The sequence below is a fragment of the Haemaphysalis longicornis genome, unplaced genomic scaffold (assembly GCF_048455015.1).
Source record: "Haemaphysalis longicornis isolate Haplotype H1 unplaced genomic scaffold, Haemaphysalis longicornis Haplotype H1 scaffold_3, whole genome shotgun sequence".
NCBI classification, from domain to species: domain Eukaryota; kingdom Metazoa; phylum Arthropoda; class Arachnida; order Ixodida; family Ixodidae; genus Haemaphysalis; species Haemaphysalis longicornis.
The window spans coordinates 175,328,223-175,342,383 of record NW_027526335.1 but is presented as its reverse complement, the minus strand read 5'-3'; the positions used below and the strand labels follow the sequence as shown (position 1 = coordinate 175,342,383).

The 14,161-nt window shown below is 45.5% G+C and overlaps 1 protein-coding gene across 1 annotated transcript in view; it reads right to left on the bottom strand.

Annotated features, from left to right (window-relative positions):
- Nucleotides 1-14,161, bottom strand: part of LOC144173565 (2-Hydroxyacid oxidase 1-like) — a 51,133-nt gene that overhangs the window by 1,886 nt on the left and 35,086 nt on the right. Inside the window, exons 6-8 of the mRNA XM_077701938.1 lie at nucleotides 6,358-6,449; nucleotides 4,101-4,259; nucleotides 2,635-2,704 (exon numbers count right to left, since the gene is read on the bottom strand). Coding sequence (XP_077558064.1) covers nucleotides 2,635-2,704; nucleotides 4,101-4,259; nucleotides 6,358-6,449 — 321 coding nt within the window. The remainder of the gene's footprint in view (nucleotides 1-2,634; nucleotides 2,705-4,100; nucleotides 4,260-6,357; nucleotides 6,450-14,161) is intronic.

The window sequence follows — 14,161 nt, the reverse complement described above, 5'->3', positions numbered from 1 at the left end:
CGTTTTCCACCGCCGAAGCTCGTGCTTGACACAGTAGGTCGCACGTTTTGCACCAGTGTCGTCATATAACAACTCCACCGCCTCCGTGATTGCTCAAACCAAATCCGCCACACGCTGTCCCTACGGCACCTAAACTCAAGGAATGTTACACGGCAAGGAGACACTCTTCTCATAGTTTCGTGACGCGCTCTGAAGCCACCAAGCCACCCTAATAGGACAAGCTCAAACATACATATTGGATGGTCCTGCTGAACTGCGCCAGATCCGAGAGATCCTGACACACCACTTTGTATTTACACAACTTCTAATGAATTGCTATAACAATATTCAATCCGGTGGACCTTTGCAGCGGCTCACAATGCTACAAGCACGCCACATAAAAGATGGCTGACCGCCGATGCACCAGTGGAGTCGAATAGCAAGTGGAGACTTATATCAGGCAAGTTCTTAAAACCGCCTCCCCGAGATTCTCTGGAAAGTGCAGACGAAGCACGGCCAGGTGCATAGTTATTAAAACCTTTTTTTCTGTCTCTCTGTCTCGCCGTGTTTTCGCAAAACGTGTAGCGACGATTCAATGCCTCTTATAGGATCCCGGCCGCTGTGCCAGCCATCAAGCTTCGGATGCCGCTCAACCTCATACAACATCAGGGAGGACGAGACGAAAGCACTCGACGAGAAGACGCAGGCAGACTGCGAAGGTAAAGAACTGGACGCGGATGTAGTATGCACCTACGAGTGCAACACTATATACAGAGAGATCCGCAAGATTGTTTATTTGCACAACGTTCGCGTTTCCTTCCCCCTTCGGGTCTAATGGTCCCGGAGTGGAGCATCGGTGAAACTAAAGCCCATCGATCAAGGCCACAACCGTTTTTAAATATAGCGCCATCCTTTGAACACTGCCGCCGCCTAGTTCCGCTTCCGGCGGATTAGAAAATCTGTCTTGTTTTTCATCTCCGGCGTTCGGTGTTGGGTGAGCACAGTGACGGGCGGTAAATACAAGAATATGTATCTGCGCTGTCCGAACGCCCGTTGACGGTCCCCGCTGACTTCTGTTCTGCAGATAATAATGCGTGTATCAGTGCGCCGCGATGACGCGCTTGCGGTAGCAAGTGGTGGCGGCTGAGAATTTGCCGAAAAATGTCTCATGGCAGCACTTCCGCTTCAGTAGCTCGTAAAAACCGAGAAAAAGGATGAAGCCCCTCGATTGTTTTCTCTATGCGGCGAAGCACTATGGGATGGGCTTTGACACAGCTTGGGAAGTAAAGTAACAACGCACCCAACCCAATACGTGTACCAACGGGCAGCAATAGCGCGGTCACGGAGTCAGCGGCGGAGACAGTGGCAGCAAAACATGACGGCACATTTGGTTGAATATCTCGGAGAAAAGGAAAGAATGAGGGCCGGTGGCGCTACTCAGCCGTGTTGGCGGCGAGAACGGTGTGCAGGGGCTTTAGTCGAAACGACAACCTGATTCTGTTTAGTTGTGGGTAAAATTTTACAGGTCCTCGATCGCTAATCTTACGCTTTTTCGGCGTTGTACTGAAGCGATTACTGGATTTTTCATTTTGACCTTCCAGGCACCCACTATACCATCGACTCATCCTGACCTCTGAGCTAAAGTGATCTGTGCTCTCGGGATTTCTACGAATGGTGATTCGCACACTTGCAAATATATCCCCATACCGAAATCATATTTTGCCTCTAAAATACTTCCTTTATTTGTTGTAACAGCGTGTGTTTAACGGGCCTTCCTGTGCTTCATTATGCTTGTGCACGATTTTGCGATTTTCAGGGGCTGTTTTTGTGTGTTACCGTTTTTCAGCAGTGTTGTTTCATAGGGAACGGTAAGCGAAGCTTCCTTGTCGACGGACTTTTTGTCGGCCGACTCTTTTGACGACCGACCGACCGACTCGATTGTCGACCGACATAATTAAAGTTATGTCTCAACCCCTTTCTTGATGTGATTGTCGATGCTGTAAAAATATGTCGGTTGTTGCATGATTGGGCGAGATCATAGAAGCACATCACATAATCACAGAAGCGGAAGGGTGTGTTAGCATTCCGTCAATCCTGCTTATTTTTGAGGGACAAAAATTCATTCAGAGAGAGTTACCATGATAAGAAGGATAACAAATTGCAAGAAATCATTTCCAAATTTTCTTGCCAGTGTTCTCGTGCACTGTTGTCGCGTGAGTAGATCTGTTTCGGCATCCTCATGTTTTGGTTTTACGTGTCATCGTGCTGGCGCAGAGTGTCGCTCTTGTATGTGTATGAGGTGTTCCTCGTTTCCGTCGTCTTTTTTAATAAGCAGTTGCAATGTTGTGCCTCGCCCCAGTACTGATAGTGTCCTATTTGTCTGCATACGTAGCGCAATTCCATATGAAACATCACTCCCTTCTCCCTTATTTACGAACAAAATTTGTTACCCCGCAGTGCACATTTATATTAGAACGCATAGAAGCATGTTTAAATCACCTAGGCAATCTCTGGCTCATTTTATCCAGGCTTTGTTGGAGGCATTGTTTTACTGAAAAAAATTTTCCGGCTTCGCTGTTCAGTCCGACATCTGGGAAGCTACTTTTAAAAAAAAGGTTTGAGAGTTTTAGTGGCCCGAATAGCAACGATGCTTACCCATTAGGGAAAGGCACGTGCACAGTTCCTTCCTGATGCATTCGAGCACAGCTGTGACGCCTTCCTCGCCCTGTTATAAACACAAGAGGATGGCTAAAGTGAAAATATTAGCACAGTTGGACAAGCAGTATTGCGAGCACTGAAGAGTGGAGTAATATAGGGTTGGAGATATCTTCTGTACATACAGACCCCCCGGGGCAGCAGTATGTTTATGTTCAACTAGGGTACTCGTGCAGTTAAAGTATAATCACGCCACTGCATGATTCGTGACAGCTCCATGGGAAAAAGATAATTTTGCTAGTATGCCTTTTTAAACTCGGTCGGTATATTTTTATTGTGAAGTATTTCGCACAATCTCTAAGCAAATAAACACGTTTATGGCAAACGAAAGCTTCCGAAGTATATGTGAAACTTTGGCCCGCCTAGCAAATACTCCTCAGTGTTTTGAGGGCAGGCTAGTGACGTCGTTGATGATACACAGAGCACACAGGTATGTCTTGGGGATTTCGATTTCTTCATTGGTCCTACGTTGACTTACTTGCTTCATTGCGGCTCGGATTCAAAACGGTTTCACAATACTTTTTGATTGGTTGAAGTAAATAAAATGACGATAGTGGAGCTACCATGAACTTAAATATTTTTTTTTTGTTTTGATTGCTGCGAGTTAGCAAAATTCGGAATTGTGCATGACACGGCTAGAAGAATAGCTTCGTTAGGAGAACCATACAGCTGACGCACCTACACCTAAACATGACGACACAGTATCTCAAGCCACATCAAACATTCCTGTTATTGTCCGAGTTATTAAGAAGGAATTCATCTCGGCGCGCCTATTTCAACAAATTTGTAAATGTCGGGCGTTGGCTAAAGACAATTCCTTGATAGGAAAATTGTCTGTCTGAATTGATATGCCGACAGCACATACCATTATATGCGTAGTTTTCGTAATTACTTGAAAGAAATCCTGCCACTGGTACAAATTTTACAACAGCTTTCAAACTACCCACCCCTTGTGATGTTTTTGAAGATGAGAAAATTAAGGGAGCCGCTTACAGGGAGATGCAGTGACGTCATCACACCAGGCCCCACAATCAGACCTTGAATAATGCTGGCGGCATGGAGTTGCATCACCACTAAATCACTGAAGTAAAGCCTTGACGTGAGCCTGTCGGGCCGCTATACGGCCTGTTTTGGCACGGCTGAGAATGCGTATCCCATCAGCAGGAATACAAAGGAAATACAATTTTCCCAATATTAGATCAAGCTACAAGCACCTGGAATCAGCCAGAGGCTTTGATAACGGAACATAAATGAGTGAGCCCTTAAAGATTTTCATACCGCCGTGTGTCTATTACCTGCAAAGTAGCCACTTGATATCGGTTGTTATGGACACGTTGGACCCGATGGCCAGTATGTCACAGGATAGTAAAGGTTAAAATGCTATGAATAGAATCGACAGTACTTACATTGTACGCCAAACCGTACAGGGCGGGCCTCCCAACGAATACAGCCTTGGCGCCCAGGCACAGCGCCTTGACCACGTCGTCTCCTGAGCGAACTCCGCCGTCCATGTAAACGTCGCATCGGCCGCCCACGGCACGCACAACGGCTGGCAGGGTGTCGAGCTGTGTAGACAGAAGCGCAATGAATATCAGGACCGTCATGCGGTGAAACATCACCTGTATGTGCCTAAGGAGCATGATGCACTGTGAACAAATAAACCCCAAGAGTTCCCAATCTCTTCGGAATTTAGCTGGTACGCCGTTGGCTAGTGTAAATTAATGGCACTGGTCTGCACAGGAGGTGTTTGACTAGGGAAATGAGATTGTCTGTTCGAACAACTCCAAGCAAAGCAAGAACGAAAGGCCGAAAGAAACGGTGCGCGAAATGTGTGAACACGAGAAAATTTGATACAGCGATTATTCACTGAACGGACAATGGAACAAAAAACGGAACGAAAGAAGCGGGAAGTTAAAGATCGTACAGGGTGTGAGGGGGACATAGGAAAGGGTGTTACGTGTCCGGGAAGGCAGAAGGCTTCGTTTGGCGTCGACATTTGTGCCCAAGCAAGCGGATAGGCCGGCAATATTTTCTGCGTGTTTGCGACAGCCAGGCGGCGCTTCTCACAACACCAGTCACTGGTGTTACGAGCCCGTCGTCAGGACCAAGACGCCCCGAAGCTGAGTGATGGGGTCTTTTAACCTGGGGCGTCGAGGAATCTATTCCGGAAGCTGCAGACGCACAGGCAGTAAATAATCCAAAGACTCTATGGCGGACGCCATTCAAAAGTCGACCAATGGAAAGTGCGAGCGCAAAATATTTCAAGGCACACTAAAGCTTAGACACACGTTGGGCTTTTTAAGTATATTCCAGTCCCGTAAATGTAAATATGCCGGTTGCGGTACCAGCAGTTGCTTATAAATGCCGAAAATGCCTCGAGCGTGAAAGCACTCAGCGCTGCTACATAGGCTTGTTTCGGCCGTAAAGCCGAACAACGCCCCCGAATATATGTGCAGGTAGGTTAACTCGTGAAAGTTACAAAAAAATGACGCCGGATCCTCCGCGTGCCGGTTAAACATATGGCATCACGTTTGCCCCAATTTCCTTGCCCCAGTTTCCTGGGGCAAGCTTTCAACCAGGTACATGTAAATGTAACATACCAAAATGAGGCAACTCCCGCTTAACGTTTCTGTTTGCAAGAGGCCTGAAATATTTCGCATAAATATTGTTAAGCCGGTTCAACTGCTACAACTGCTGGTATGATTTCTTTGAGTTTCGATTTCGGTAGAATTTTCAGTATGGTCGTAAATACTGTCAGAGCGTTAGGGGACGTGAACACTACAGCTACTGCAGCTTTTAGCGGCGAAGCACCCTAGGGGGTAGGGCTGTCGGCCTCTCATGTCGTCGTCTCAAGTAGTCACGGTACTAAAACACCGGGACACTCGTCGACGCCTCGCGCTAGAACGCAGCACATACAGAAAGAATTTACCGGGACACTCGTTCTTCAACACCTCGCGCTGGAACGCTTCTTGCTTCGAGCAAAGCTGAATACCGGTATCCCCCCAACGGTTTCATCTCCGTGGGAAAAGACCTCAAGGCGCCAAGAATACACTTATAAGCTACAAGCTTCACCTCTCCCCAGGTTTCACATTAGTGGAGATGGCCCGGGGATTTTTATACTTCCCATATATACATGAAGCAGCGGCGACACTTTGAGAATACTGGCGGAATAGTCCAAAGAGCGCGGTCCGTCGTCAGCCGACAAGCTGAAAAATTGCACGAGTATGTCTTATTGCTACTGTTTGGCGGCAGCAGCTTCCTTTCGGAAACTGCTTTGAATGACTTTGTAGTTGGTCACCCTGCACGATGTGTAATGTCTTCTTTTTCGTCGGGCGAAAATTGAAGAGAAAACTCAGAAGAAATTACTGGTTTAAATTTGTTGCAGTTAACAAAGCGTCCTTTTCCGTCGAAGATAAACCTTGTTATAGTGTGATCATTCACTTGCAACAAAATAATATTCACCTTTCCCTCTAAAGGCAAACGATCGCATTAAGTGCGATTACTTCAAGCAAGTTTTGCGTGCCATTTTCACATAGGTATCAGGTATTGGTGGATAAAATTTAGTTATATCGTTCAGGATTTACGAACAAATATATAAATCTTTTTTCGCATTTGGGAAAGATATTTCAGCTCCCACCGGACAATTTTGTCTGAAGGGCTTACTGTAGGAGAGACTCCATCCATGTAACGGCCGCCGTGGTTGGAGACGATGATCGCTGAGGCACCGTGGTTCACCGCTTGCACGGCGTCATCGGCTGTGTGACAAAATATTTCAAAATTACGTCGAACATTTTGTTTATCTGTAATATTTTAGCAGTTACGTCTATAACTGTGTTTTTATATGCCCGACTGGGTTATGCGTATTACATTGCGCATGCATTGTTCTTTTTTAAAGCGAAGCTTTTTACCTCTACCCGTCAAGGGTTCTTTCCCGACCGTTGGTGTCAACACAAAACACGCGTGAACAAATAAAAGAAGTTACTGGCACCGCAAGGAACCGAATTTGGAACTAATAGAGTAACACAGTCAGAGCCCGTTGTCTTACCGATTTAGCAACGAGCCCACTTTTTTATCTTTAATGCATGGAAAGTTTAGAAGGAAGTCAGCCAAGACAATTTACACACAATATTAACACTAACCGACAGCAAAGGGTGAGCACGTCAGTTTAACAAAGCTCGGCGCCAATTCAAAACTCAGGCAAGAAAACGCACGCATCCAAAAGATGCAGCCACTCTGGTGGATCACTCTGCGCAACATATACGCTCCGTACCAACGCCGCCTGTTTCTGAAAACAAGCACTTGGTCGGCATAGGGGGATTTCAGCATGCCGATCAGTCATGCGCCACTTCCACAAGCTAAACAAACCTATGAGCACAAAAACGTCATATGGCACCCGAATAACGTCCTGAGTGGGCATGGGAGCAGTGTCCTCAACATGCTTCCTAATCCGCTACTTCACGCATTTCAGGCTCTTTTGACGTGTCTGGCCAGCTGGCTATCTGCGTCGCCCTGCGGTTCCGCCTGTCAGCCTCCGTTGCTGATACCTGGAGAGCCGATCAGCTACGGTGGCCACTTTTCCATCGTAAACGGTGCGCTGTGTGTCGATTCTGCCCATGCGCGGATTCCACATACGCGCCATCCTGCGGAAGCCCTATTCATCAGCCCGTCAGTCCCATGGTCAACGTCATCACCTTTCGACGCCCTGGATTTAAGCAGCGCGCATCCAAGCGTCCTCTTCAGTGGGCATGGGAGCAGTGTCGTCAACATGCTTCCTAATCCGCTACTTCACGCATTTCAGGTGTGTAAACCATATTCACTTTACACTAAGAGGTGCGATGACCGATGTGTATTACTGCTCCCGTGCCCACGGGTCTTATGTGACACTGTCTGCGAGTGTTTTTCTATGGCCTGTTTTCTTCTCTGCTGTGGAGACATAGAGGCTAACCCTGGTCCTCGTACACGATCTAATTCAGTTGATGACTCCGAATGCTTACCCGATGATCCCGCCGAACAAACTAAGCTAATGTTTAAATTACTTAAAGATGTGCACGAACGTACGCTGGAAAGTACAAAATTTCAAACCGAAGTCACTGCTGACATAAAAGCTATAAAAGAAGGACAAAAGAGCATTGAAAACAAAATGACCGCCATCCAGCAAAGACTGGACGAGCTTGAACAAAAATCTGAGGCTTTTCCCTTATTCGAAGAGCAGCTATCGCAAACGGAACAATCACTTGCAGGCCTAACCAACCACACCGATTATCTAACATCCCGTGTCGACGAACTTGAAGATAGATCCCGTCGTAACAACCTAATATTTCATGGCATTGCAGACGCTAAAGAAACATGGGAACAGACAGAAGCAAGACTAACATCTGTGTTATCTTCCGTCATGGACTCTTTTCAATCCGACGCAATAGAACGTGCACATCGTTTAGGGTCCTTTTCACCGAACAAAGCTCGCCCAGTCATTGCTATGTTCACTAATTTCAAACAAAAACAAAAAGTACTTTCCCTACGCAGTCAACTCAAACTTAAGGACGTCGCTGTAAATGAGGATTTCTCTGTTACCACTCGTATTGCAAGAAGAAAACTGATTGAGTTTGCTAAAAGTCAGCCTGGATCCCCTTCTTTCCAACTCAGCTACAAAAGATTATTTATAGACAAGAAATGTTACATCTACAACGCTAGCATTGACACCGTAGAGCAAATTGAAACTCGAGACGAGCGCCCCAACCGTACTAACAATGCCGCCTCTCCTGCCTTATCATAGGACAACGAGGGGAGTGGCCATCTTTGTTCATCGTTTTCTTCACCTAACATTTCCATTCTTTTTTGCAATGTAAGAAGTGTACTTAACAAACATGAGTCGTTGTCATCGGCGATTGACACATGTTCCGCCCACATTATTGCGCTAACAGAAACTTGGCTTTCCACCCATGTGCGCGACACGGAAATTTTTTGCAATGCCTCTCACTTTTCCATTTATCGTTGCGACCGTACTGAACGTCGAGGCGGAGGCGTTCTTTTAGCCATATCAAAAGATATTCCATCCAAGTGCGTACATATTAACAGTCATTTAGAAATAATTTGGGCCTCAATGACGCTTCACCATCAAAATATAGTCTTCGGTGTTTGCTATCGACCGCCTTCTTCCTCAATTACGTTTATGAATGAGCTACATGACGCAATCAACGCAATTTCTACACGCTATCCTTCCTCGTGCCTTTTTCTTCTGGGTGACTTTAACTTTCCTAACATTTGTTGGAGTACGCAACCGCCTCACTTATCGCCATTTTCGACTGAAGCAAGTAATTTTTTAGATTTGTGCTCTGTATTTTCTTTAAGCCAATTGATAACACAACCGACTAGAACGCTAAATAACACAGCAAGTACATTAGACCTTATCTTAACGAACCGACCTGATTTTGCTTCATCTGTCACTTATTCCCCTGGATTGAGTGATCATTTGTTGTTGACGTTTCACATTAACGCAATCCCCCCAAGAAAAGCAAAAGACAAAAAATATATTCGTGACTACAAGAACGCTAACTTCGAAGCTATTAACAACGAACTGTCAGTCTTTACCGACTCATTCTTGCTGCACTTTGATGACCGGTCTGTTCAATGTAATTGGGATTTATTCTCGAGTAAAATTCACCAACTAATGGATAAATATATTCCGAATCGTGTAGTTACATCTTATCCCCACGCACCATGGTACAACTCGTATATCAAGCGCCTCTCTAACCGTAAGAAGCGCTTTTACCGATTAGCCAAAAAGTCCCCCACTAGTTCCCGCTGGGATACTTATCGCGTCGCTTCTGATGCTTACGTCCATGCAGTAAAATATGCTAAAAAATCTTTCTTATCTACAGTACTGCCATCTATGCTAAAGACTAACATTAAGAAATTTTGGCGCGTCATTAATCCACCCGCTCATGATGATATTGGCCTCGAGGACGACTTTAACAATCCAGTGCCTTCTAATATGTGTGCGTCTATCTTAAACGGCACTTTCGTAAAAAACTTTTCCAACACTACTGTCGATAAGTTTCCGGCCGTCCAACATTTCGAATATATTGCCATGTCTCCAGTGATTGTCGATGTTCTTGGCATTTCCAAATTAATTGACGGTTTACAGAATCATTCATCCCCTGGTTTTGACCTAATTACTGCAAAGTTTCTGAAAAATACAAATGCTTATTGTTCTATACTACTAACAAAAATTTTCCAACAATCACTAAATACATTTACGTTACCCGCCGCGTGGAAAATCGGGAAGGTGGTTCCTCTGTACAAAACTGGAAATAAATGTGATCCCTCTAATTACCGCCCAATTTCACTCACCAGCACATGTTGTAAAATGCTCGAACATGTTATTTTTTCTAATCTGGTTAAATTTCTTGAATCTAACTCATTTTTCACGTCGGCACAACACGGCTTCCGGAAATCATACTCTTGTGAAACTCAACTGGTAACATTTACACACAGTCTTCACCGTATTCTTGATCGTTCGTCGAATGCAGATTGTATTTTTTTGGACTTTAGCAAGGCTTTTGACAAGGTCTCTCATAAACTCCTGCTTCACAAACTACGCCAACTAAATATCGATGATAATCTTCTAAAATGGATTGAATGTTTTCTTACTAATCGTTCGCAATTCGTTGCAGCAAACGGCTACAACTCACCCCTACGAGACGTACACTCAGGTGTACCTCAGGGGTCAGTGTTGGGGCCGCTGTTATTCTTAATTTACATTAACGATCTCTCCTCCCTGGTAACTTCTAAAATCCATCTTTTTGCTGATGATTGTGTCATTTTCCGAGAAATCAACACCGACAACGATTGCGCAATTCTTCAGTCTGATCTTACTAGTATCGCTAACTGGTGTCATGAATGGCGAATGAAGCTCAACACTAAGAAATGTAAAGTCCTACGTGTATCTCGTACAAACACCACTCCGTCTCTTTATTTTCTTAATAATTCCGCTCTAGAATTGGTTGTCTCTTATAAGTACCTTGGCGTTCACATCACATCAAACTTGTCCTGGGCCCTTCACGTCGAATACGTTATTAACAATGCTAACCGTATGCTGGGATATATAAGGCGAAACTTTTTTAACGCCCCGTCCGAACTTAAACTGTTGCTTTTTACAACACTAGTACGTTCAAAATTAGAGTACGCCGCGCCGATATGGGATACCACTCACGAAATGCTAACAACTGCACTTGAACTTGTACAGAACAATGCAATTCGCTTCATTCTCTCCAATTATAACCGAGGTGCAAGCATTACAGCAATGAGAAATACACTTTGCCTACCTACGTTGTCTTCTCGTCGAAAGCTTTTTCGTCTAACCCTGTTCCATAAATTGTATCACCACCCGGAACTCTGTAAATTAATTCCACCACCCCCGTACACTTCCCATCGCATTGATCACTCTCACAAAGTTGGTCTTGAATTATGCAACACAAAAACCTTCTGTCATTCATTTCTCCCCCGTACATCCCGCGAATGGAACCACCTTCCCCGTGACATTGTTAATATTAATGATAACCTGAATTTTCGCGAGAATCTAGCTAATATTGTATATTCAGGAACAATCTAATGTTTTTGTTGTTATACTCACTGCACTGTATTATTTTTTTTTTGCTTGTAACCCACTCCCCCTCTGTAATGCCTTTGGCCCTGAGGGGTACAATAAATAAAAATAAATAAATAAATAAATGGCAAAAAGCGCATGGTGTAGGGGTGATATCAATGTCCTTTTTTAGTGTCCGTTGCAAAACGTCCCAGAAAAACATCGCGTCACGGCACAGCACAAAACAGTGGTCAATAGTTTCTGGTTGGTTGCACAAGCGGCAATTGTTTGACCAAGGGATCGGCATTCCTTTGTCTCGCAGCCATGTTTTAATTGGAAACGTTTGGGAATGATGCTTAAAGAGAAACGTTTTGGCATTTGGCGGCACGCACATACGCTTGTCAAGGTCTAAAACATAATTCGTATGGTCCCGCAAGTATGGCTGCGATAAAGAGGCATGGGGAATAGATTATGAATTAAAGTGTTCGTCATAGCCGTCCTTGAAAGACTAAACAGGTACTCCAGAGAAAACCGCGCAGTAAGGAGATGAAACGTATCTACAACTTCTTTTAGAAAACCCCAAGGCGGCTTTTGGTTCACCTCACCAGAAGAAACAAGGAGAAACGGTAAATGGTACCTTATGCGCTCTCGAATTACAGTACGTAAAAATGGATGCTCCGCCAACTTGTACAAGAAAAACCGAGACACAAGTTGGTGCACAAACAAATGCATTAACCCAACACCACCAGACCGTAAAGAAAGAAATAAGTTATCCCTGCGCATTGGCTCCCATTCAAATCCCCACACGAAAGTAGCAAATGCGGAGACGGGGGAGACAAGTAGTGCTCTCACCAAGCAAATCTACGGGTTTAACCCCTGCATTATCGCTGAACGCGACTCGATAGCGAATAAGCTCAGACCAACCCATGGCATCTCACTTCTAGTACGCTAGTGTGCTAAACCTTCCAGTGTTCCCGTAAAAATTCTCGTCTCCTTGTCGTCCACCCTCACGCTAAACGACACCTCAAGGAACACATTCAAATACTCCTTGATGGTCAGGCCATCACTCCAAGCCCCAGCATCAAGATCCTGTGCCTAAATATTCAGGCTAACACCAACAGTGACGCATCGTTGCAGTGCCTCAAACACAGCATCAATGAAATCATACACATAATCCAACGAGTTGCCACCAAGAAGCGAGGCCTCAGGGGATCCGATACGTTTCGATTAGTTCAAGCTTTTGTACTCTCGAGAATCACTTACGCCAACCCCCTGTCTTGTACTAGGCAAGCAGGACATAAAGACGATTAGAAAGGCGGTTGAGCAAGCCATTGGTCTTCTCATAAATGCGTCCACAGAGAGACTGCTTAGCACGGGGCTCTACAACACGGTGGAAGAGCTGATAGAGGGCGATCTTTCTATCCAGAAGCTCCGAATAAGCAGAACTGTGGTGGTTCAGCGCATTCTTCAGCAGATTGGCTGGGCAGCACAGAATGTCCCTCCGCTTGATGTACTCCTGGACGTTTGGCGACACGAACTAAAGATGCTTCCTTTGCTTAGAAATATGAACGCCTCACACGACGAGGGTCGCCGACAAGCACGGGCTCAAGCGCTCAACACCACCCACAGTGGGGATCATGCAGTTTTCTACACAGACGCCTCCCAACATCAATGGCCGCAGTACGCTGTCATTATGGTTACCTCCAGAACCAACCTCCTTGCTTGTGCCTCGCTCAAGACCGAAGACATGACGGCAGGAGAAGAGGCAGCCATCGCCTTGGCTCTCACGTAACCAGGGGTTCGGAAGGTAGTCACCGATTCCCAACAAGCCTACCGGAACTACGAGTCGGGTTTGGTTTCCTGACCTGCACTGCGTGTGCTAAAAAACAACTCCCAAAATGGTTCCATTCAGCTCATCTTGACATCCGCTCACACTTCTATGGAGGGCAATGAATACGACCACCAAGCCTGGACTTTTACCCCCCGTGCTATAGAGCTGCAGAAAGACAGTAACCCACTTGTCTCATTCAGGGACATAACCCAGCATTATCGCCTTCTGAGACAGACACCCCTACCTTCGCCTTACCCTGACCTTTCGATAGAACAAAAAACTATCCCACGGCTCATACAATCCGGTTCTTCCCACACCCGACGCGTGGTCACTTAATGCACCCGAATCGCTACGACGCTGAACGTAAATTTTGCTCAGAAGTAGGAACACACTACCAAATATACGGGGTGTGCGAATTTAGCCCTGAGCATCCTCCTCTCTTTCCGTCAACTACCGAACAAGAGCAATGGGAGATGCTGCTGCCAAGTTGCTGTCTGCCTACCCAGCTTCAGCTGCCGGACAGAGCACATGCGGCGCGGACTGAATGTGGGCTACAGTGAAGAAGGAACCACTCCTCTGGGCCGCACTGTTGGCCGTTCAGAAATCTGAATACAACTATTTCCTCCTCCTTATCCTTCTCCACCTGCTCCGCCTCTGCCGCCGATCTCGCCGCCTCCGTCCGCGACAGCAGAGACGGAGAAGTGAGAGCGTCTAACACCGGGATTGAGCTTAATTAATTTTATAAGAAAAGTTTCCATTGCTACACCAATACACCAAAAGCTGCTACACCAATACAATTCAACCCACCACCGTTCGTGCATCATGCATTAATTTAACGTTACCAAGAACATCTGTTTGAAGTAATAGAGGGTGTGGTTAATTAAGTGCATTTCACTTCTCTTTGGTTTTACAATTTGTAGAGCGACGTGAGTGAATTTAAGAAACGTCGCTTGGGTAATTGTTGTGGGCGCCATTTCAACCACATGTGAATGTGCTTTTCAACCACATTCACATGGTGGATTGGCCCGAATATGTTTTTAAGATTCACTCGT